Source organism: Babylonia areolata, chromosome 1 (assembly GCF_041734735.1).
Source record: "Babylonia areolata isolate BAREFJ2019XMU chromosome 1, ASM4173473v1, whole genome shotgun sequence".
Classification (NCBI taxonomy): Eukaryota; Metazoa; Mollusca; class Gastropoda; order Neogastropoda; family Buccinidae; genus Babylonia; species Babylonia areolata.
This window is the reverse complement of record NC_134876.1, coordinates 61965104-61990968: the sequence shown is the minus strand read 5'-3', so window position 1 is coordinate 61990968 and position 25865 is coordinate 61965104. Positions and strand designations below refer to the sequence as shown.

General features: G+C 38.8%; 2 protein-coding genes and 1 long non-coding RNA gene across 3 annotated transcripts; 2 read left to right on the top strand and 1 right to left on the bottom strand.

Annotated features, from left to right (window-relative positions):
• The first annotated feature begins 111 nt into the window (after window positions 1–111).
• LOC143285038 (E3 ubiquitin-protein ligase RNF181-like) lies at window positions 112–11793 on the top strand. The gene is made up of 6 exons (XM_076592223.1): window positions 112–290; window positions 2387–2437; window positions 3850–3938; window positions 4458–4573; window positions 5722–5796; window positions 9584–11793. Exons 1-6 carry the CDS (start codon window positions 211–213, stop codon window positions 9641–9643), a joined length of 471 nt encoding a protein of 156 aa, XP_076448338.1. The 5' UTR covers window positions 112–210; the 3' UTR covers window positions 9644–11793.
• On the bottom strand, window positions 11012–18066 carry LOC143285045 (uncharacterized). The gene is made up of 2 exons (XR_013055660.1): window positions 17837–18066; window positions 11012–15597 (listed from the first exon to the last, which is right to left on the bottom strand). It is a non-coding gene; the product is annotated as an uncharacterized LOC143285045 (long non-coding RNA).
• A 2186-nt stretch (window positions 18067–20252) lies between these two features.
• Window positions 20253–25662, top strand: LOC143292986 (L-threonine ammonia-lyase-like). Its single transcript, XM_076603740.1, has 5 exons — window positions 20253–20708; window positions 21354–21702; window positions 22423–22608; window positions 23676–23803; window positions 24381–25662. Exons 1-5 carry the CDS (start codon window positions 20562–20564, stop codon window positions 24576–24578), a joined length of 1008 nt encoding a protein of 335 aa, XP_076459855.1. The 5' UTR covers window positions 20253–20561; the 3' UTR covers window positions 24579–25662.
• Window positions 25663–25865: the final 203 nt, after the last annotated feature.

The window sequence follows — 25865 nt, the reverse complement described above, 5'->3', positions numbered from 1 at the left end:
AAATACAATATATACTTAGAACCTGTTGGTTTGATCTTATCAGAGTGTTACTGCAGTTCTTGATAGATAATCCATATAGTTAGTGGCTAACACCGGAAGTTGATTTCTGCTTTCTCATTGAAGTGAAACTTGAATTGACACACCTGACGTGTTTACGGTTCGAAGGTTTGTTGGATTTAACACCCCGATTACTTAGACTATATTACAAACATGGCATCATACTTTGATGAACATGACTGTGAACCCCTTGGTGAAGGAGAAACACCAAATCATATGCTGCATCTTGCAAGGTAAGTGAATGAGAACGTTTTGGTATGAACTCTGTCTGTCTGTCTGTCTGTCTGTCTCTCTCTCTCTCTCTCTCTCTCTCTTCTTCTTCCGGATGATGCCCAGGGTCAACCAGTTGACCATTATCGGCATTTTGTGGTGGTGGGTTCCGGTTAAAAAAAAAATCAAGTGGCAGTGAATCAGCTGGGCCACCTTCTTAACGAAGGTGGCAAGAGTTGAGGCATCAACAGTCTCCTGGGGCAGGGCATTCCGATTGTTTTTGGAAAGACAGCATTCAGCCTGATGTCATCACTACAGGGGATTCTGTTTTGGTGTGAGCTCTTCTGGCCCGTTGTTGTTGCTGGTGGAGGTGTGGGCACTTGACTTTGGTCATGCCCCTGCTGATCTTATCTAGCATGACCAATCTGGCTCTCTTCCTACGCCGTTCCAGGGTTTCCCACCTTAGTGTCTGCAGCAGTTCGGTGACACTGACAGTCCTCTGGTGTTTATTGAGGACAAATCATGCTGCTCTTCATTGGACCGCTTCTATTTTGTCTATTGATCTCTTTCCTGGCTGTGGGGTCCCATGCTGTACTGGCATATTCGAGGATAGGGCGTATCAGGGATTTGTAGGCGAGTGACAATATTTCTCTCCATCTCTCTCTCTCTCTCTCTCTCTCTGTCTGTCTGTCTCTCTCAGGATCAGGATAAGGATCAGGATATCTATCTATCTATATATATATATATATACGTTGCCGGGACCAATATGATCATTGTCGCAATGGGACTTGGGATAGCGCATGCACCAAAAAAAACAAAACAAAAAAAATCATGTCTTTCTGGTGCGCATATGTGTGTGTGGGTGTGTACCTGTGTGTGTACACGGTCAAAATAATCGTTTTAGAAATTCAGTATTGTGCAAAGCTGATGGCTTACAAAATACAAGTAACCAGTCTAGTGCCACTGAATATGACACAACTCCATGGTAAAGTGTCAAGTTAAAAGACCTTTTTTTTATTCTTTTTTTTATGACTTATGAAAAAACAGAAGATGGGGATGATCTGCCACCAAGTTATAATGACCTACTTACCCAGGAGTTTTCAGTTACAATTTCAGTTTCTCAAGGAGGCATCACTGTGTTCAGACACAGATGTCTGACAGCTGCATAACCCAATGTACTAGTCAGGCCATGAGCGCATGCATATATGTGCATATATAATATATGATTATATATCTATATGTGTATCCTTATATTTATATATGTGATATATATATATATATATATATATATATATATATATTTGTGCACCTATCAGAGTTGATTTCTTCTACATAATGTTGCCAAAGGACAACACTTTTGTTGCCTTTGGTTCTTTTTCAGTGCACCAAGTGCATATATGCACACAGGACCTTGGTTTATCATATCATCTGAATTACTAGACAATCAGTTTAATTTTCCAGTCAAACTTACGGGAAAGGGCGAGAGTGGGAATCAAACCAAGACCCTCATAGGCACTGTATAACTAATTTGGTGATAATCATCTTAACCATTCTGCCACCTTCCTACTTTGCACCAAGATTCTTGAAACACAGACAGTTCAGAGTCTGCAGGTAATGTACTCCTTACTCGGTCATGTTCTTGTCAAGTCAGTGTCGGTTTTATAACCACAATCTACCACTTTATGTGACTGTTGACACTTTGACCCAAAGCTGGAATTTTTCATACATATGTCTTTGTCAGTATGTAACAAAGTGGTTTACTTGAAGAAGGCTAAGGCTGAGGCAGTCAGGAGAATTTCTGGGAACCACTGCGGTAGCTAGAATGGCCTAACTGGAGACGTGAACATGCCACTGGACTTTTTTTTTTTTTTATCAGTGTGTTTGTATATGATATCTGTGTGTGTGTGTGTGTGTGTGTGTGTGTGTGTGTGTTAAGTACATGATCTGATCTGATTTTTGTTTTGTTTTCCTATTTACTTATTCACAGATAAAAGAAATAAAGGCAAAATCAAGATAGAATTGGAAACTTTGCGCTGAGGTGGAAAAACATTCAGGTTTTGAAATTTGAGTAGTATTAGTAACAGTGTCAGTAATTAATATCAATGACAATTGTTTGCAGGCTGCTTCTTGACACAGGCCTAAGTGCAGCATGGGAAATGGAATATGGCAGGTGATTATATTTTTTTTACATTTTCATAATAATTTATTATGTTTGGCATATGATTATTTGCAATTTTTTTCTCACCCACATCTCCTTAATGTATTAACTTAGCATGTAAAGATCATTGGGAAAAATGTTAATTTTGAATTGCAAATTTATGTAGATGGATTTTTGCCTAATATATATATACATACATACATACATACATACATATATATATATATATATATATATATATATATATATATATATATATATATATATATATATATGTTCCTGTGCATCTTGTGAATAGCACACACACACACACACACATATATATATATATATATATATATATATATATATATATATATATATACATATATATAATTAGATATAAGTAAGTGTATCTCTCTCTCTCTCTCTCTCTCTCTCTATATATATATATATATTTATATGTGCACACACTTCACTGTAGTTTGTGTGTTATGTATGCGTATATTGCGTACATCTTTAGAAGTCTTACCTTTGTTTAACCAACCTTGACAGTATTGTAATTTGTATTATACCAATCATGTAAAGCAAGAATGTTATTTAAGAGGATCAGACATTATGATTATGATAATGATTATTATTTGCTTGTGTTTTACTTTTTCTGTCTTGTTCATATCCAGTATAACTTAGTTTGCTTTTTCATTTGTTTGTTTAAATTAGTTCATATTCAAATTTCAAAATACTTTCCAAGAGATAAAAAATAAAACGACTAAGGCTAATTATTTTCTTTTTTGTGATTACTAAAACATCACTCTCATAATACACATATACTCAAAATACATGACATTTATTTAATGTTACTGAAGAGTGTAGTCAGGTTAGATCTATACAAACAAAGCTGCATTAATTTATCAAAAATAAAGAACTACTGAACTAAACAAATCTTGATATTTGATATGTGTGCTTTGTGGGAATTTGATAACATTAAAGGTATCATCACTGGCTTTTTTTCTTTGTTTATTTGTTTTTGTTTTTTGGTGCAACATATCAGTGGCATTATTTTTATGCCACTTCTTCCTAGTTCCCCATACACAACCATACCTAGGTTCATCTGTCACATTCACAGTGCTGGCAGACCATATGGAACCATAAATGTTAGGTTGCCAGGAGGCCACACATCAGAGGAGACCCTGTGCTGTTGCCAAGTCACTTCAGTGGCATTCAATAGTGCCTGTTCTGATTTAACATAGTTAGGATACCACCTGCTAACTTAACAGCTAAGCCCACAACTGATGACAATAACTGCACACTCATGGAGCCAGAAGTGGAGACTGCTATCATTGGCTTTTTTTTTTTAATGTTTCTGTATGATGTGTGTTGATTTATTTCAAAAATGTAAGTTTGCTTTTTCCCTGTTTCTTTTTACTTTTCCTGCTTCTGTCTAGGATATTTCAGGGTCAAAGGAAAGTACCACCTGCTTCCAAAAAAGCCGTTGAAGATCTGGAGACAAAAGTGGTTAATCCAACATTAGCAGGTACATTTACTTCATTTTATTAGAATGCTCTCAGATTTAGCCCAGGAAAGGTACATATTTGCTCTGAAATTGAAGTACAGTACATGACCATTGTTAACCAGGAGCTCAAATGATCAAATATTAGTAACTTCATGAGACATTGATTCTTTCTGCTTGTCAAAAAAATGAAATTTAAAAAAAATAAGAGAGAATTAAAGTGATTTTTACATACATATATACATGCATTTTGAAACTAGTGCATAAAGCAACATAACATGGAAATTTGTTACCAAAAGTGATAATAAATCATTAAATGTTATCAAAGAATCTGATACACTTTGCTTCGAATGTATATCTTTAAAGTGAATCCAAAGGTTTTGATTGTAGTGATGCATGAATTATAAACAAGTTCATTTTTGAGAAATTTACTCATGCTGTTGACTTGACATTTTGAAAAGAAAAAAACAGGGGACACAGACAGACAGACAGAACTATATTTTAAAATCATGTGCAGTCATTGAACTCTGTTTTCTGTTTCAGCTCAGGGCTTGAAATGCCCTGTGTGCCTGATGGACTTTGATGAAGAGGATGAACTGAAGATACTGCCATGTAAACACCAGTTCCACACCAAGTGTATCATCACTTGGCTGGAAAAGGTTGTCAGAGAGATTAATGTGTTAAGTTTTTTACTCCTTTAATTTAGGTAATGTGCTTTGATATTATCACAAATACTTCAGTAGACTCTGGACCCCAGCCACAAAGTTTGACGAAAATCAATCTCTCCCATCCATGAGACACAAAAACAGAGAATTCATGTAAGTTAGGTATCATTCTAATAATGTAATATATTCTGTATTGGTCAATGTAAGAATGTGGTGAGTTTCACTGACTGATAACTGAGGACATGGATTCAAACCCCATCAGAGGAATATCATTGTGGGAATTTTTGGCCTGTGGCTGACTGTTACACAGTGTTGAGTGTACCATGGACTGAAATGGAACATTGAGACCACACAGTGAGTGTCATCCACTTCACAGATGCATCTTTGTGAATTTTACTTCAATTTTCCGACCAGCACCGTCAGTGTCTGTATCTCAAGGGTCTAGCTGACCAGCTGGGATATACTATGAAAGGAACCATAGTTTACAGCCTTGCCATGTAGTCTCTAAGTTTACCTAGACAGACCTCACAAACAGAATCATTGTCCATCTATTAAAAAACAAAACAAAATATATAAAATTTATGTCAGAAAATCAGTGGCCTTGTATGTGTTGCTCTCATGATGACCTCAGCTTTGATTTCCCACACTCTTCTGTGCCTGTAGTTAGTTCACGTTAATCTTTCAGGTCAGCAGATTCATGAGAAATGTTACTGCAGAGACATGGTAGCATGCTTGTGTCTTCCAGAAAAAAAAAGGGATATTATGCAGCTCACAGTTTGCTATAAAAAAAACCAAACAAACACAAAAACAACGACAACAACAACAAAGTAACAAAAACAGTAAACAAACTGTTCATGTTTAGACAATGAACTAAGATGGTGTCAATCTAATGCTGTTGAATCCAAACAATTTTCATAAGAGACTTTGTTCTGAATGTTTTCTTATTTCAGCATTTCTTTCAATGAAATTTCTTCAAATGATGACAAGAAATTTAGAGGTATTATCAATGAAATGTTAAATTGTTTCAAATGAAGTTGTTGGGTGTTTTTTTTTTAAAACCAACTTTGCCATTGATAGTACTTCAAATAATGAATATTCTTAACTTGATTTGATTTATGTTTTTGTATGGCTATCTTCACCAGGTTTGCTCATGTCCAGTTTGTCGACATGAACTGCCAACTGATGATCCTGATTATGAAAACTTCAAAAAACAAAAGGTAAATAGTTACCTGAGTTTGCCTTTTCTTTTCTCGCTTTTTAAGTTTTTGTTTAGAATTCTCTTATAATGCATATCAGGCAATCCTGTCCCAAAACAGACAGTCTGGTGATGATATCGTTATTTTAGATAATCCACATGATCATATTCCTGTTCAAGTAGCAAAGAATACAGAATACAGACCCTTGCAATCTGAGTGAAAGTCACACTTTAGAGATGTCCTTGAGATTTATCATTGATACCCGTTAGCGATGAGTATGCTAAATCCAAATATCAGTGAGACCTAGTGATATATTCCACAGAAGTATACGAGTGGTAAAATAAAGTTTGTTCATTGACCCTGATCTTAAGTCATTGTTAATTTTCAAATCCAAGTCTTGAGTTCTTTTTTGCACTGCATATTTGTATATCAGTTCTTGTTAAACTCAGCCTTCTAAAAAGCACGGGGAGTGGGGGGGGGGGGGGAGCGGGGGGGGGATGAAAATCCTCATCTGTGCAGGACTCCAACCAGTAGACATTCACTTCCTAGTCAGGTGAATTACCTCTAGGCTGCGGCTTCATAGCTGTTATCATTTTTTTTATGACAGGTGCAACAGCTGAGTGGTTAAAGCATTGGATTTTCAATCTGAGGGTCCTGGGTTCGAATCCCTGTCGCTGCGCCTGATGGGTAAAGGGTTGAGATTTTTCCGATCTCCCAGGTCAACAGATGTGCAGACCTGCTAGTGCCTGAACCCCCTTTGTGTGTATACACATACAGAAGATAAAATACACATGTGAAAGATCCCCTAATCCATGTCAACGTTCAGTGAGTTATGGAAACAAGAACATACCCGGTATGCACTACCCTCACCCCCAAAAGTGGAGTATGACTGGTGGGGGTAAAAACAGTCATACTTGTGAAAGCCCACTCGTGGAGTCACAGCCCACAAATGAAGAAGACGAAGAAACTAAGATAAGAAAAACTTTATTATGATAATTATCTCATTAAGAGATATCTCATTTAGAGAAATTATGTCAGGTGTGGCAAAACAAACTTAGACCAGTGCTTAACACAAAAACATTGGACATGACTTAATCAAAAAGTAGCAATAAACATATGACTTTCATATAAAAGTATTGCATATATTCACGTAAAATGTTGTAATTAGTCATTATTGTTAACATGTTGGAAGACACCAATGTTAACATTGCATATACTATATTGCACATTAATTCTGCACATTATCAAATTTTCAGCTTGATACTATTATAAATAGTTCTTTTTAGAGAAAAAAACAAAAACGAAATAAAGTAGAAACTATTATGTACGCACTTTGCATACACTCACAAACACAAACACACATATACACACATACACACACACAGCAATCTGCTTGGATTTCTGAAACATTTATCCCTCATACAGCTCTAGCATACTAATTTGTCTCACTTCCACATCTTTACTGCACACACCCATGACATCATTCAAAACTCAGTTCTGATGCCGAAACTTCCATACCAGCATATAAATGAAACAGTGAGCACCAACTCAATACAACACTGGTAGTAGCTCTGGAAAACCTTGGAATTGATAGCAATAGTCCCTTATTTATGAATATACTCAACACTTCTGTCAAAAGCCAGCTTATTATTTAAAACAGTCTCTGAATATATATATTTGTTGAATGGTTCAACCATTTCACCATCAAAAACAAGGTTAGGTACAGGCAAGGGGTCCCTTAAAAAAATCTATCAACAGATTATTTTGTCTTCAGAACATTGAGTTCTAGACAGTTCTCATCGCACCAGGAACAGAATTTTTTAATTCCACTGAAATATACATTACAATTGGACAGGTCTTTAGTGGCTGAGTCATCAGTATATTTGATGACAGGAGTTTCCTCCATGCCTCTGCAGTCTTTGGTGTTTAGTGTAAATAGGACAGGGGACAGCACCATGCCTTGAGGAGCACCAGTAGAGATAGAGTTTTGAGAAGAATGGGCAGATTGAAAAGGACAGACTGAGTTCTGTTTCAAAGGAAGCAAATTATCCAAAGAATGAGATTAGGATCCACATCTAAACCCAGCAGTTTGAGGGCAAGGAGATGAGGTTGTACTGTATTGTAAATGGGAGAGAAGTCCCAACAGGGTAAATATAAACAAAGGGCCCTGTGTTATTTAAGTGAAGGAAAGCTGTTGGGTAAATATAAACAAAGGGCCCTGTGTTATTTAAGTGAAGGAAAGCATTATGAAGGGGCGTTAAAACAGTATTGTCAATACTTCATACTTCTGTGTGGTCTGTACGCAAATGAAGAGGATCAAGGTATTGATCGGTGAAAAATAACAGATGGTGGAGAATAATTTTTTCAAAGCATTTCATGACTATTAGTCCGGGCAACAGAACGGCAATCATTTAGTGAAAGGTGGGTTATTTTTCTTGGGGATAGGACACATATTTCCAGATATTAGGGTCAGAGCAGTCCTTGAGAGACCGACTGAATATTTCACAGAACACATCACATAATGCTGAGGCACATTTCTTAAACAGTCTTCCATAGATATTGTCTGAGCCTGCTGCCTTATTAACGTTCAGTTTTAAAAATAGAGATTCAACAACTTTCACATTGATCTCAAAGTCCTGACCAGTGGTTCTATCTCTGAGTTTTCTTTGTAGCTATGACATCACACTATCCAGTTCCCCGCTCCCAGGCAATTCCTTTCAAACCTACAGTAGAAATCATTAAGTTTGTTTCATAAATCAACCTGTTCTTCCCTTTTTGTTTGACAAGCAACTATTTTTTTTTTCTTCTCCATTTCAGTGAGCGTTTTTAACCCATCCCATGCATCTGCCATTCTTCCTGTCTGAAACTGTTGCTCTTCTTTAGTTTTGAATTTTTTCTGAACTAGCTATCATATTTGTTCCCTGACTGAACTTTTTCTCATTTAAGATGTTTTTGGCATACTGATGGTAATGGAGGCTTAGTAACATTTATCCTCAATCTTCTCTTCACACCACCGCTCTGTCCTCTCTTACATGCTTCCTTTCTTTCACCTGTTCTGTCATTCTCTTCATCATTGATCAGCTTCCCCCAAAACAGTTGCTTGGATAAAGCAGAGGGGTCACCAACTGACCATAAACTGGAAAGAAACTCGCATTCATACAGTAGGGCACTGTTATATAAAGGTTATTGTGTTGTTACTTCCTGATCTGTCATTTCTTTTGTAATTCCCCCCCCACCCCCTCATTTTTCTTGTGTAATACTTTCAGTTTCCAGTATCCAAAGCTTGCATTTTCTGTACATCAGTTATAATGTTGAAAGAGCTTGCCATAAAAAAAGAGTTTGTTAATATATCAGTTTCAGTTTCTCAAGGAGGCATCACTGCACTCAGACAAATCCATATACGCTACAACATATTTGCTAGGCACCCTTGCACTAAGTCAGGCCTTGAGTGCATGCAAATTTTGTTTAGATGTCAAGAGTGGATTTCTTCTACAGAATTTTGCCAGTGGACAACCGTTTTGTTGTCATGGGTTGTTTTTTTTTAGTGTGCCAAGTGCATGCTGCACACGGGACCTTGGTTTATTGCTTCATCCAAATGACTAGACACTCATTTTGAGTTTTCCAGTCAAACTTGGGAGAAAGGGCAAGAGCAGGATTAGAACCCAGACCTTCATGGACACTGTATTGGCATGTGAGCGTCTTAACCATTCTGCTACCTTCCTCCTGTGAATGTAAGTGCATGATTGTACAGAAAATGTGCTTTGGTTGTTATATAAGAATTGTGAAAATGGTGGTTGTTTTTTTTCAGGCTCAAGCTAAACAGAGGGAACACAATCTCAACACCCTTCATGATTCTATGTTTGGTTGAACATTCTTGTCATCATTCATGTATGTGTACAAATATGTGTATGTGTAATGATAAATGTGTTCATACATGTGATTGTGAGTTTGCTTGCACGTTGATTTTTTAATAAGAGAACCCATACGTACATATATATGTACAAACACATATATTTGTAGAACCCATACATGCATATATATATGTACAAACACATATATTGTTTCATGATAAATGTGTTACTGAATCCTACAAAGTTTGTATGTTGGTATTTTTTATGAGTATATATGTTCCCACACATAAATATGTGAATGTGTGTGTCATGATAAATGTGTTTGCTGGCATGTTGACATTTTTCTTGTTTGCTGTCTGGTCCTGCCCAGGTGTTACGCGAGCATACAGGAGTATATGTGGGTTTAGGTGCGTGTATACTTCCTCTTTTGAGATTGTGGACTTTTACATGTTTTACCATTTTTATCTCCAGTATTAGGCAGCCATACTCCGTTTTTTTAGGGATGTGTGAATGCTGGCCATGCTTGTGTTTCCATAACCTGCCAAACTCTGACATGTATTATGGTGTCCTTACTGTGTTTGATCCTTTACATGCACATACATCTGAACACAGCATGCTTGCAGAGATGCATAAGATATATGTATATATTTATAAACATTGCCATGACTTATAAAAATTTGTGTTAATGTGGTACAGTGAATTTTGTGATTCATTGTTTGATGAAATGCTTGCAGGATTTGATTTATTCAGTGTAGGAAAAGAAAAACACATAATGTAAATGTATATTTGTCATTGCTTCATTTCACAACATATTTCTCTGTGTGAAAGTCAGGCTGCTCTCCCAAAGGAGAGCACGACTCCACAGTGCAGTGCCAACTTTTCTCTTTTTGTGTGTGTGTGTCTGCAAGTGTATACGGCATACAAGGTATTTTTCAAACAATCTGTGGATTTTTCGACAGAATTTTGCCAGGGCCAACCCTTTTACTGCTGTGGCATCTTTTAGTAAACATGCTAAGTGCATGCTGCACACAGGGACCTTGGTTTATCATCTCATCTGAATGACTAGCACCAAGACTACCATTCAAAGTCTTGTAGAGGGAGAGTAAAATTCCTTGTCGGTACATGGGACTCAAACTCTTGGACACTTGCTAAACAGTTGGACACATTATCACAAAGCTTCCACTCCACACATATATTGGCTTTTTTTCTGAACAGTGGAAGAAATAAGTGCAAGAAAGTAACTTACTTCACTCTTGCAATCAATGAATTGGGAATAAAAATGAACTGTGGGTGAATAATGGTAAAGAAGGAAGAGATTATTTTAGCGCATTGTATTGAGATCACTGATTCCTCTGTGACAAAAAGCACTTGTTGCTGAAGCACTGTTCACTGCAGCTGGATTGTTGGAGTTAAAAAAGAAATTGTAGCAAAGAAACTGTCTAAGCACACATGGGTATCTCATGTTGACATACATGAAGATCAGTATGTTTCCCAAGCCATAGAAGTTGCAGTTCAGCAACTCTCCAAACTTTTCACAAAGGTAATCCTAGAGCAATGAAACAAAAACGAAACCATAAGCATTGTTTTTAATTTGTAGAAGAGAATTTTATTATGAAGTGAAACCGTAAAAGAAAACTTTTGTTTCATCTATCTTTGAAGTCAGGTGTATGTGAATAGTAGAACTCCATGAAGTCACAATCAAAATGCTTTCAGCCAAGCAAAACTGTAAGGGCTGGTTTACATCAACGATCTTAGCATTGAGAGTTTTCCTGGGCTATGGAACTAATATAAACTTAGGAAAATTCTTTATGGCGAGCAAACTTAGTGCTACCAAGATTGCTTGTGCAACACATCCCATTGATAATATTGATGACTGTGAAATATTATCTTAGAAAGTGGGAAACAAATCTATAGAGACCATTCAAGACTCATTTTCAACTTCTTTTCTTCAGCCATGAGCTTTGGTTGCTCCTTACTCTTAGTCAAGAATATGTAGACATCAAGATTATATTTTATTGAAATCCAGGAGGTATTCCCAGCAAGAGAGGAAAACACTGAAATGCAGACTGTTGTGATGCATTTGCAGTGGTATCAGTCATTGCTTATGTGTGTGAGTGCTTGTGCATAACTATGTACAGTTAAAATGGATTAATGGTTCTTTTTATGTGCGCATGTTAGAATATTATATATAAAGAAATTACGTTTATTTATCTGGGCATTTTTGTGTGTAATTATTGTCAATTATGAAATATCACTGATGACGTTCACTGGTGAGATAGTATGCCAAACTCAGACATGTAGACATGTGCATTTAAGGTAACCAAATCAGCCCTTTATGACTTGTCTAATCCTACAACACTCATGATCCAGTGCATACGGCACAGTGGCCAGGATATACATCAAATCTGCTGGGATAGCACCATAAGATAAAAAGGGTCACAGCTATGGCATAGTTTGCTGAATGATGAAAGCCTCAGAGATAATGTGCCAATGACACAAGTCGGACACCTATACTGTTGTCAAAATGATGGCTCAAAGGAGAATGGTTTTCAAAACACAGCCACATGCACTATCACTGATGGTCTCTTCTCACTGATTGTACATATCAATTGTGTTGCGTGACATTGAGCCATTTCACTTGCGACAAGTGCACATTAGTTTCCAAGAACCCAGGACTGAACAACTTGACCTTTAGGGTGCAAACCAATGTAGCTGGTTTATTAACCAAAACTGTATCAGCATACCAGTGAGTTAGTGTCCCACTAGAAAGAACGGAGAGGACAGTCACTGGTGTAAACCTACTCAAATTAAATCATGTTGTTTATGGCCCAGACTACTAGGGCCATATCAGGGCTGACACCATGTTAAAGCCATACATACCAGATTAGTATAAAACCCTAATAAAAAGACCACACACAAAAATCGTCCACGTATCAGCTAAAAATCTTACATGTAAATCAAATCTCAAATCTTGTGAAAAAAATTTTTTTTTAATTGTGAAAACAACTGCCCAAGGTGGGATATCACAAAACAAAACTCTCAGAGAATCAGCAGTATATTTCACTCTTGTGTCATGCTAGTCCCAGCAGTCAGTCAACATGTGTTTTACTGTCAGTGGTGCATGACACGGAATGAACCAAGGAGCCTCTTCTCTATTCAACAAGTGAGAATGCGTGAGAAAAGTGTGACCCATTCTCAGTCGGCAAAATGCTGTCTCTTCCTTACAAGTTATAAAAACATTTGGTTGTAAAACATTCATGTCTGAACGGGTGTGGTTAAGTTTGTAATCTGTCTTGTTATTCCAGTCCTCCTACTCAGGCAGTTGGTGATGCTGATGGTGCTGTCTCCAACAACAGCAGTCAGTGTCTTATTTGACAGCAAATCTTGTAATCGCGGTTGATGAATGTTGATGCTGGCATTGTCGAAATGCCCCTCTGAACAGCACGGTAAAACGTGATAGCTTGTAAATCAGAGTAAGCATACTGAGGCATATGTCAATTGATATTCTGCATAAGCATTTGCTTAAATTCCTTTCACTTTAATTCTCTGTAGTTCGATGTGTGTGCACAATCAAATTTTGCTTTCTGGTCTCATCTTTTCATCAACAAAATATTTTAGTAATGGTCAGCATAGGGCTAAAATATGACATTCAAGTGCTGACATTTGAAAATATTACTAAAAGGAGGTGGTAAAGACATACTTAATATGAATCACACATGCAAATAAATTTCAGGTCACATTTAAAGTCACAGTAAAACCACACACAACCTACTAAGTTTTGTGTTGAGTTATAATGACCTCACTTTCGGTTTTCGCTGCTGTGGTCAAATTGTTCTTAACAATCAAAGTGAGAAGTGGACTTAAATATATATTGTGTGGCAAACCCAGCACACTGCATAGATACCAAAGTGTATCAGGCAGACACTCAATGTCACCTCTGGTCACTGAGTTCATGTGGAAGTCAGGGCCCTGCCCACTGACCATGGCCCTGCTGAGATAACTCACCTGCCATTACAATTTACATGTATGATACACCCTCCCCAATTCAGTATCCTTTGCATGCTTTTGCTCTATGGCTTTGAAAATATGGTGCAGTTTACACAAGTTATTCACATGTAAGCACATCAGTGTGTATGTGCATGTGTGTGCACACACATGCAATGACTGAGCTATTCCCATGGACTTAAAATTAAACTATTTTATAAGTCTGTGGGCTTTTCCTGCAGGAAAGTGAAATTTGATGTTTGCCAACAAAAAGGTCATTCACTTGAAGAATGTGGAAGCATGTCAACAAAATAAATAAAAATCAATAATAAATATATTTCAAGACTATAGCATTTACAATTCATAGGATATGTTCAGAAAAAAATCTTTTTATTTAATTTTTTTTAAATCATTTTTATTGCAGTTCAGTAGTGGTGGGTGTTTTAATCCAGACGGTAGGCCAAAATATAAAATATTCTGTTTGAATATGGATGTGGGTATGCTTGGATTAATATGGAAAATACATGTCTCAATGTTCAACTGACTCCCATGTAATAATGAACATTTTGTTTTTGTAGGATTCATTCATCATATTCAGAGAAAGCACTTGTTGGATTCTTAAAAAAATTATTCTATTCATCTATAAGCTACAGTACAGATAGGTCTACACACAAAGAGAGTCATGACCGAAGTGTGTGCCAAGCAAGGAAAAGAGCAGAGACAAAGTGAGTGGTGTTTTAAGCAGTGGGAGGGGGTGCTTTACATTCCTTGAGCTGTGGTGCCAGGGTTAGTTTGGGGGCTGCTGCCATAGCTGTGGTCCGTAAAGCTAGATCACTACATCCTACTCCCCTCTCCCCCACCTCCACATGGCCATGCTGCCTGGACTATGGCCTATCCCATTGAGGTGATCTTCAAATCACTGTCTCTTACCAAGATGACAGATTTTAAGAACATCCTCAAGGAGCCTGGTATGAAGCTGATTTGGTTGTCAAGGCAGCCACCATCTTCAAACTCTAAATAAAGAGGCTCTCATTTGACAAAATTTTTAGAATCATATCATTGAAGATTGGTTCAGCAGCTGTCTTGATTACTTCTATCTAATAATCTTGTTCATCTACATGTCTTGTTGACACAAAAAAGTCATGCAGTATATGAATAATTTTGTCTCAGAGAGACAACATCAGGCCTCAGGCCTTTTTCTAGTTTGGTGATGACAATGTCCTCCCCAAAATGACCCTGAAGTTTTTTTCTTCAGGTACATTGCTGAGTAGGCTTGAAAATCAGCATCAGGTCCACCCAAGATATCCTGCACTTTTTTTTCAAAAGTTCAGGAACAGTTACTTGGTCCTTGTCACTGCACTTCAGGTACTCTACCACACTAAGAAATGCTGCAGCAAGAGTGGGATCTTCAGGCTGTCCCAATTTAATCTTCTCCATGTGCTCCGAGAACGCCTTTGGAAGTCTACATCCTGAACGAAAATTGGAACTGCATGTATTGTGATACACAACGCCATAAGCACAGCAGTCCGATACAAATGCAAGTCTACAAAGCCACTTTAACAGTCCACTTGTCTTCCCCACCCCTTTCAGCACACACTTTACAAATGGAGTCCTGAAAAGATTTTGTTCTGACTGAAATCAGTTTGTAAATTTTGCCTTTTTTACGCAACTGTCCACTTTGACAGCAGAAAAAACACTGGCTGCTGTAGTCCATTTTGATTTGATATGTTGGCAGAAACTTCTTCTTGACTGCAGGTAATGCTTCTTCTCCTCTCATTGTCCTCTTAAATGCTGCAATCTTGTCTGGGCTTGTGTATAAACTGCGACATCCTCCATGGACAACACAACCAATTTCTGCAACAATGGTATCGCGACGTTCTATACTGGCCAAGTTCATACTGTTACAACCTCTCTGCGTGAGCTTCATGCAGTCTTTTAAGTCAGTTGGCCATTTACAGATGGTGCACTTGTAGCTGTCATTTCCCTCCTGCAAACATACAAAAAAGACAAGTGACTCAAAAAGCATGTTACAATGTTACTGCAGAATTCTCTAAGTATACAAGAAATAAAGCCAACCAACACTTTTGTTAAAATAGAACATTTAAAAAGATATTTGCAATTACAGTCAACTACATGTGCAGAGTTTTTGTTGACAAACACCAAGAACACCTCTTACACTTTCAACCCTCCATCAAAAACCAAGATGGGATGACAAGTTGTGAAAACTTCTGAAAACATTCTGCACAGGAAAACCATAGGATATAAAGGTGAATGGTTATCTGTACAGACTGTCTCCTAACATGACATAGATGATGCAAACATCTGATATTAATTGTACCCGGTCTTCAGTAGTAATAAATATGCCTTCTGAGTCACCTCTCCCCTCCCCAACTCCTTTCTGTACAGACTGTCTCCTAACATGACATAGATGATGCAATCATCTCATATTAATTGTACATGGTCTTCAGTAGTAATAAACATGCCTTCTGAGTCACCTCTCCCCTCCCCAACTCCTTCTTTTCATACATTTATTTACAACCTGTGTAATTTTTTTTTAGTCCACTGAACATCTCTATTTTATGACATTGTACACCCATCTTTGGATCACTTTTAATATTTTTTGCGATATACAACTCTTTTTCCTTAGTAACCTTTCGTAATGCCCTCTTAACCTGAATTCGAGCACGTGCATAAACATTATAATTTTCAGTCATCCTGTACTTCTTATGCAGCCTGTAAGTCTTTCTTTTCAATCTTATCTTTTCCAAAACAGACGGTGGGACAGTGTTTTTGTGCCTTTTGATACCAGTAAAAAAATTCCTTTGGTGGCACATGCTTGTCCTGTAATTCCTTTAATTTACCAGTAATACAAGACCAACACTCATCCACAGATTTGAATTCCAATATCTCAATCCAATTTATGTCATCAAATTCATACATCATCGTTTCCTAATCCCCTTTGTCGAAAAAAATAACGTCTGCCTTTTGACTGATTTATCAGGTAGTCAGTGAAAGACCAAGATCAACTTTTACCTATAAGCGGATGACTCGATAAAAAACGTTGATAATTAAACACATAAGCAAATAGAGGAGGGAGACTGAGGGGGAGGGAGGGGAGGTGCGTGTGTGTATGTGTGTGTGTGTGCCGGTGTGTGTGTGTGCCAGTGTGAGGTGTTCACTGAATAAGGTATTTAATGTGTGTCTGCGGGATGCACACAACGTACATGTTTGTGTAGAAGTGTGAGTGTGTGTGTGTGTGTGCAGGTTTGGCCGCGTGTATGAGTTTGTGTGTGGTTGAGAGTAGGTGGGTGTACGCTTGAGTGTGCGTAAGACAGATCAGATAGATAGACACTGCCGCGAGATAGACTCCGGATAGACTCAGCTAGACAGACAGATAAGAGAAAAATGCACACAACGTACATGTTTGTATATGTGTGTGTGTGTGTGTAGGTTTGGCCGCGTGTCTGAGTTCGTGTGTGCAGTGGTTGAGAGTACTGAGGTGGGTGTACGCTTGAGTGTGCTTGTGTGAGATAGATAGACAGACAGATAGATAGACCAGACAGACAGATAGAGAGAGAAAAAGTGAGTGAGTGTGCATAATTATATGTCTCAGTGTGTGTGCTTGCGCACGTCAGTTGCACTGATCAGTGCCAATAGGGGAGGGGAGAGAGAGATGGAGAAAATATGTGCGCGCGTATGTGTGTGTCCCAGTGCCGTATGTATGCACGGAATTAATAAACGGTATATGGACCGATCGAACACAAACACGTGACACACACGCACGCACACTCAGTGGCACAGCATTGACACACACACTGAGAAGAGCGCCCACACAGTCTGCATACTACAGAGACAGAGAAAGAGACATACTGATACTCAGGAGAGAGATGGTCTGTTGAATATTGTATTAAGTGAGATCGAAAGAAGTCACCCAGTGCGGATGAGAGAAAGACTGAATGACCGAAGGAATGAAATCACTGATGAAACTGATTATTTGACTTATATATATGGCATCTATTTTCTAAGAGAAGCAAAACAACAACAACAACAACAACAACAACAAAAGAGAGAGAGAGAGAAATTTCTCCCACATTGAAGACACTCAGAGTCGTAGGTGGACAGTCAACTGACAGGCATCAAAAGCAAATTAAGGTGAACAGCACGACTCGAGGCAAAGTCCGAGCTAATAACGCTGATAACAGTATAACACCGGCGGCCCAGCTCACCGTGGCGGTCAGTCCAACACATGGCCTCTTTTCCCCGGCCCTCGGCCGGATCATCTCACGTCTTTGAACTGAAGGCGGCGGCATCGAACACCGCCATCAGATCGCTTGCAGGTGATATGATGGTTTCATTCGGCGGCAGAGCACATGTCCATGTCGTTGTACAGTTGAGTGCAATACAATCTAATTTCTTTTCAGTCAGTTGTCAATCACACATGAGGGTACATTCCTATTAATACAGCCCCATTACTCAGTGTGCGTTCGCACCACACGGCTGTGACACACACAAACACACCGCACTGAGACACACGCCACGCGCGCGCACACGCCGGCCAACACTGACACACACACACACACTCAGTCACATCCACACACTTATAATAAAGCACACACTGCACACACACACACACACACACCGTAGGCACACACACACACCGTGACACACACACACACCACACAACACGCGCGCGCGCACACACGACACACGCACACTGGCACGGCACACACCGCACGCAGGCATATAATGCCGCCGGCGCGCGCGCGCACACACACTGACACTGACACACACACACTGACCCCCCACACACACACACACACACACTAACACACACAAATCAGTACCGTGAAGAGAGAGAGACTGAGAGAGAGAGAGAGCACTGGACACTGAAATGTTTAATGGCTGTATAGCTCTTTTGTGATATGGGTGTACAAAAACAATATAATGGTGAAAACAATGAAACAGAATCGGATAAGGGGAAAAAACGAGAGAGAGAGAGAGAGAGAATCTGACGGAGGAGGAGAGAGAGACAGAAAATGAGACAAAGAGAGAGAGAGAGCGGAGAGAGAGGGAGACATAAAGAAAATGAGAGACACTGAGGGGAAAGAGAGACAGAGAATCTGAGAGAGAGAGAGAGAGAGAGCCGCGGAGAGAGAGAGAGAGGGAGAGCGTTTCCCCGAAAAAATACCGAGTCGTGATGAAAACGTCGAAGTTCGTGTAACACGGCCCGTGTGACTACAAGGCAGCGAGCCCACACAATAGAGGGCCCACTGACATGTATATTTTTTTTTAGACATAATTATTTTTATATCAGTGCAGCGGGCCCCAACACACAGGTCCGGCGCACTGCTGCTCAACTCTGAAGGTGGACGGTTGTGAGAAGAGAACGCATAACATTCATCATTCCACAACACATCTTTGATCAAGCAGAAAGCATCATCAGTCACAACTGTTTTCATACATCTGTATTTGCCTGGATATGGATCTCTTTTTAGAAGGATTACCGACCTGGGGGTGTATCGACACGGGGGGAGTATCTACACGGGAGAGTATTGACACTGGGGTGGGTGGGGGGTGGGGGGGCCTGACCCCGGGCAGTTAAACCCACTCTGTGATGCACATGATGTACGTGTACGGAGGAAAGCATGCACACGAAGTTCTTCCTTAAAGACTTTCCCTTGGAACGCCAGACGGACCCCAAACCCATATAGACATTAAAATTTATAGAACTCCCTCTAACATTGAAACCTCTAAATTCCGTGCGCTCGAAAGCAGATAGATAACTTAGTTAATTAATTGTGCAAAAGCCAATAAGACCCTCGGCCTCCTCAGAAGAAACCTGAAGATCCCAGCAGTGCGCCTCAAAGAAACAGCATATAAGACTTTCGTCAGACCAATCTTGGAGTACGCGTGCACCGTATGGGACCCGCATACCCAAGACAACATCAAGAAGATCGAAGCTGTCCAGAGACGAGCAGCACGGTTTGTGGTCAACCGGTACCACAACACATCTAGTGTCACCGCGATGATCGATAGACTGCAATGGGCGACTCTGCAGCACAGACGGAAGGTAGCTAGGCTTACCATGCCACGGAAAATAATGGACGGAGAGGCGATCGTCGACAAAAGCTGCATCGTGCCAGCCCCACTCAGACAAAGAAGGAAACATTCTCGCCAGCTCAACCAGATCCGGTGTAAAACCCAATACAGGCAATATTCCTTCTTCCCCAGCAGAACGATACGTGACTGGAACAACCTGTCTGAAACAGCTATAGCAGCAGACACCTTGGACACCTTTAAGTCTAGGGTGCCCCCCAATCAGTCGTTAATTAGATGATAGGTCCCCTACCCCCCTCCTCCTCCCCACCCCCTCTCTTACCCCAATACTTTTGGGTTTTTTAATTTATTTTGGGGGCCCTGCTGTCTTAGATCAGCAAGGCACCAGCTAGCTCGGAAGGGCGAAAAGTGAAGTGATAGTAGCCTGCCGGAGAACCCACTTAGAGTAGGACTAGGTTTTCATCCTCACTAATAGGTCTGTCGCTTTCTGTAGCTTGTTTTTCTTTCATCGCAACCCAACAAAAACGGCGTAAAAACCAAATTGATGATTGTGGCCGTCAACGCAGTGAAAGTGAAAGTGAAACACAGCGTGTTTATCAGAAACTGGAGAAAGGTACACATGCTGATGTGACCTTGACCTTTGGCGTCTAAATTCACGAGCACAAAATTTAATTAAAATATGGTATACCACGTGCAATGAAAACTGGATGAAAAACCCAAGTCGTATCATGCTTTTACATTTTCACGTAATTATTTACAATCGCTTGATTGTCAGCAGCTATCGGCAATGTGCAGAAAACATCTGCATCACACAACGCCCCTTTCCGTCAGTCACAGGGAACTCTTTCGGGGAAAGATTTTAGGCCAACCAGTGGAATTCAGTGCACTGTCGAAATGACTACCGAGGTAGGGGAGAGTGGATCCATGCTGAACAAAGTGACACTGCAGGATATTTTGGAAGCAAAGGACAGAATCGTTTCCAAAGTTTACAAAACTCCGCTACTACCCTTTCACGAGAGGTGGGACAAGAAGCCGAGAAAGGTATTGATTCAGTTGTCCATTGTGAAATTACGCTTTACAGTTTATGATGACAAAACACACACACGTCACACAGACACACACTTACACCCTCTCTCTCTCTCTCTCTCTCCAGGCATACACAAACACAAACATGCTCGTTCACATTCACACACACACACACACACACACACTGGACACGCACACATACATACACTCTGTGTGTGTTAGTGTGTGTGTGTGTGTGTCTTTATGCATGAATGCACTAGCGGAAGTTCAGACAGACTTTTTCACATTAACATGGACAGACAAAGCATCTGAAAGGATATATATATATATATATATATTGTGGTGTGTGTGTGTGTGTGTGTGTGTGTGTGTGTGTGTGGCATGTATATTATGTTAAACTATAGATGATAGCCTAGCTGTATGAGAAATGTCTTCAAGCATACCAGTATTTAATACCCAGTATTTAAATGAAGAATATTTATGAATCCATTACATTTATCTTATTGTGCATTCACAGAACTTTTGTTTTACATTCCATACATGACAAAGTATAAACAAATAAGGCTGCAATCAGTGTCAACAACAGACCAACAGTAATTAGGTCACATTTCTTGTTGCAGTCCATTGAACTGATCTGGGCTGAACCTGTTTGCTCCTCAGATATATCTGAAACTGGAGAACTTGCATCCCATTGGTTCCTTTAAACTTCGGGGTGCATCCAATGCAGTAGGACTCCTGTCTTCTTTGGAACTGCAGAAAGGTGTTTACACTGCCAGTGCAGGTAATTTTGCCCAGGGATTGGCTTGGTCTGCCAGGCAATATGGAGTGGCATGCAATGTCATAGCACCAGACACAGCACCTCAGGCCAAGTTGCAGCCCACACTTGAGTTGGGGGCCTGTATCACCAAGGTGCCCTATGACAAGTGGTGGCAAGTCATCAAAGAACACAAGTATGAAGGCATGTGCGGGACGTTCATCCATCCAGTGGCAGATGCGGCAGTCATTGCAGGTAGGACAGACTTTTAACATGTGAAGAAAAAACAAGTTTGTGAAATAAAAGATTGAGTGGTACGTTTAGGCACACCTTCATGTGTAAGAGTGTAAATATGTATTTGAAATGAAATGTGCACAATTTTGATTTATAGACATATAATTATACATATTAAACTTTAAAAAAAAATCATATACTCATATATAAGGATTAAACTATTATTGATTATGATTTATAAAGAAACAACAGAGTTACTGCAACTGATACATAATGACTGCTATGAAAACTGTCCATGTACCTTTTTTTGCGATTACCACACCACATTGTGGTAAGGGAAATTTTATACAAGGTCTTTTTTTTCATATCACTTTTTCCTTTTTAATTCTACCAAATTGTTGTTGTGGCTGTGTTATATAATATGTCAAATGAAGGATGCATATAAATGAACTGCATGGGGACTTCCAAATTGCTGTTTTTGCCATGTGCAGTTACTGTTTATATCAATTGAAGGGTACAAATTGATAGGCTGGGAGCATCCTATTTTTTGTGCAGTTTCTTGGATTATTCCTTTTTGTGCAGCTAATGGGAAGCACGAAGCAGCATTTGCTTGAAGTCATGTCTCTGTTAAAAGTTAAATACTGTGTTCATGTTACTGTTGTCATGGAAAGACATACCAATTTACAAGTATATGTTTCAAGAGCTGTTTGTAGTTGTACACCCTGTGTGTTTCTGATGTAGGAAATGGCACAGTAGGCCTGGAGATACTGGAAGATCTACCTGATGTGGATGCAGTGATTGTTCCTTATGGTGGAGGGGGTCTGTCGTGTGGCATTGCTCTGGCCATCAAACGTCAGAAGCCAAATGTCAAGGTGTTTGCATGTGAGGTTGCTACAGCGGCACCTGTCAAAGCATCCTTTGAAGCAGGTCAGGTGTTTGTCTTTTCCTTTTTTTTTTACATTTCTGCATGTAGGCACGTGTGCAGACACATGTTTGTGTGAGTGAGAGTCTGTTGTAAACAAGTTGAAGTTCAAAGGAAAATTGCTGAGGGTTAGTTGACAGAATGTAATCAGTGTTCTGGACACATATAATCTTGTGAGCTATTTGAATTTGAGTTGGCAGATTGCATCTTTTATTTTATTCTGATTATTCATTTTTATTCATTTACTTTTTGTTTTGTTTTTTGCAAGTGAAATAATCAATATAAACTGTTTGTTACATTTATTGTAATTGTATCATTTTATTTGAGAACTTCTTGGCTCAGTCTGCATTAAACTGATTACCACCACCTGGAACTGTCAAGTGTATGTATTAAACACCATTGTCCTTTCTGTGAACTGTCTATGCAATGATATTCCAAATTGAAAAGGATGGGCATCCCTAAATTGAAAAAAAGACTATCCCTGTTGACATTTCTTTTGTCCTTGGTCTCTATTCTAAAGAAACCTTTCTCTTGTTTCTGATGTGGAACGTTCTTAGATTTATTTTATGTCAAAGATTTGGACTAAAAATAATGGAAACAATATGGAGTATTTATTGGAAGTATCTAATGTTTCAGCACTGGCAATACCCATAACTACACGGTGGGCATGTATACCAATATTGATGTGTTATTTACCATATTCAGATAGCATATTTATATCTCATTAAAGGAATGATATGAATACCAAAGTATTGGTTGCATACGAAAATTTTCAATATTTGTAAGTAAATCAAGCAATGTGAAATCATTCTTTTAACCTTGTTTTTAGTTTTGTAGTTGTTGGTTTGAAATGTCAATATTTGTCAGTAAATCAAGTGATATAAAAGCCATCCTTTTTCCTTGTTTTTGTTTAGTAGTTTTTGCTTTAATGTTGCAATTTGCTAAAAGCTGCTTTTTGAAGATGACTTTGTTGCAAACTGATTATGCATCATTAATCGTAACAGAATAAAATTGTTGTTTTTTTGTTATCTAAATTTTTACAGTTTGACTATTTTGTGTGATTGGTGATCAGGCAAACTTGTGGCATGTGACCACACTGCCAGCTTTGTGGACGGTATCGGGGGGAAGAGTGTTCTGGAGGAGATGTGGCCCTTAGTTAACAACGTCTTAGATGGCTCCATAGTTGTATCCCTGAAACAGGTATTAATCTGGATTTGTCCTCATTCTGCAACTTAAAGAACTAACATATATACTGACATTTTTCTGAATAATAAAAGGATATGCCTTTATCTAAGATGTGCAATTTTGATTTTTCTGGCTGTGAACATGTTTGCCTTTGGACATATATCTTTTTTTCTTTTTTTTCCCCCCTGTACACAAGGTTATATTTTGACATTTCACGACATCAGTGTGATTCAACATTCACATAGCAAAACATTTGCTCCATCAATGATCATTGAAAAAAATCATTAATTTGTTGAGATACAAGGGTTATTTTTCAATATGATAATACTTATAATAGTAATAATAAGATGAAGAACAATAACAAATAATAAAGAACAAGATAAACAAGATACCAAATGTCACATCATGGCATGTATTCATGTCGATATAGCTTCAAGGAGCACCAGTTTTTTGTTTTTGTTGTTGTTGTTGTTTTTATAAAGTGTTATTAAAGGACATATATCTTTTGTCTAACTGGCTGGCATTATAAGAAAATACATACTGATAAACATATTAAAGATAACATAATCAGAGATACATGTGCTGATTGCAGGTGGCTGAGGCCTTGAAACTGATGATAGAGAGAAGCCACGTGGTGGCCGAGGGAGCTGGGGCTGCCGCCCTTGCTGCTGCATTGACAGGAGAGGCTGGGGATGGAAAGATTGTCTGTGTTATATCTGGAGGCAATATTGACAGTCAAAACATCATACAGATACTGCAGGGCCGCATACCTGAGCCTAAACCACACTGATAGGTAGAGGTGAGTGAAGTACATATTTGCAAATGCCTGAAGTCAAGTTGTTTGGTGCTTGGGTCTTGAACTACACTGACACTGATATTACTTTATATTCTCCACTGCCAAACATAGCACTTCTCAAGGATTGTACACTTCCACCTTGATGTGACCTGTGTGGATAGCTGGGCTGTTAGCAAGGATAGATAATAATTGTACAGTGTTTTGTAGAGTGCATTTCAGATTGGATTTACTTACATATCAGTGTTAGTCTACAAAGCAAAAAAAATGCTTATTCTCTGATATTCAAAGGGTGCAAAATCAAGTGTGACAAAATAGATGAGAGATGACTAATGAACTTCAGCATAGAAGCAGGTGTAATGGTAGCTGATGTCAGATTGAACCATTGATGAGATGAAAGATGTATACCATGTGCAGATCCCAGGTTGTCTTTCAGTTATAAACAATATCCCCACTTTCCAAACACTGACATTCTGACAAAGTAATTTTCTGTTTTCTGTAAGTCTTTTGTGTTCAGTCTTCTCTCTCTCTCTGTGTCTCTCTCTGTGCTTTATCATTTTGCTCACCTGCATTGTCCCTGGAAAGCTTCTCTTGAGAAAGTTGTTTGACTGCTTTACTCTGATGGTTATGTAGTGTGATTGTAAACACAGGGGTAGGCACTAGTTGCCAAACCTGCAGTATATTTGCCAGCATGGCCTATTTATTTATTATGTTTTGTATCTGATTTACTTATACTGATTGTGTGTGTGTGCGTGCATTTTTTAATGGTGATAAGTGGACCAACTGTGCACCAAAGCTTTGCAGCATTATTGTATGAATGAGTTCAGTGGTGTGGAGAAGTTGTTTTTTTTTTACATTTTATGGTGAATTTTTGTATTGGAAAGGTCTTTGTTTGGGGACATGCATTTAAGATTATGCACTATTTTGTTTTTTGGAATGAGTTTCACCCTGATACATGTTTCAAGGTCAGTTGGGCTATAAACATCATGAAATGAAACAAAACTGATTGATCAGTGAGAAATATAGAGCTGTTGTTGCTTTTTGTTACATTTGTTTCCTTTTTCAGGGGGTGCCTGTCAGAATAAAGTTGTATACACAATAATGCTTAGTAGATGTTACTATATTGATTGATTGATCTGGATACTTACATTGAGCTTATCCTTGGTCAGAGACCAAGCTCTACATATTTCACACTGTCATTTGCACAGCAGGCTGCCTACCTACTTACATTGAGCTTATCCTTGGTCAGAGACCAAGCTCTACATATTTCACACTGTCATTTGC

Coding starts and splice junctions, on each gene's coding strand:
- LOC143285038 (XM_076592223.1), top strand. CDS start 211: ATGGCATCATACTTTGATGAACATGACTGTGAACCCCTTGGTGAAGGA. Junction 4,574..5,721: donor TCATCACTTGGCTGGAAAAG/GTTGTCAGAGAG, acceptor TATCTTCACCAG/GTTTGCTCATGTCCAGTTTG. Junction 5,797..9,583: donor AAAACTTCAAAAAACAAAAG/GTAAATAGTTAC, acceptor GTTTTTTTTCAG/GCTCAAGCTAAACAGAGGGA.
- LOC143292986 (XM_076603740.1), top strand. CDS start 20,562: ATGACTACCGAGGTAGGGGAGAGTGGATCCATGCTGAACAAAGTGACA. Junction 21,703..22,422: donor AGATGCGGCAGTCATTGCAG/GTAGGACAGACT, acceptor TTTCTGATGTAG/GAAATGGCACAGTAGGCCTG. Junction 22,609..23,675: donor CAAAGCATCCTTTGAAGCAG/GTCAGGTGTTTG, acceptor ATTGGTGATCAG/GCAAACTTGTGGCATGTGAC.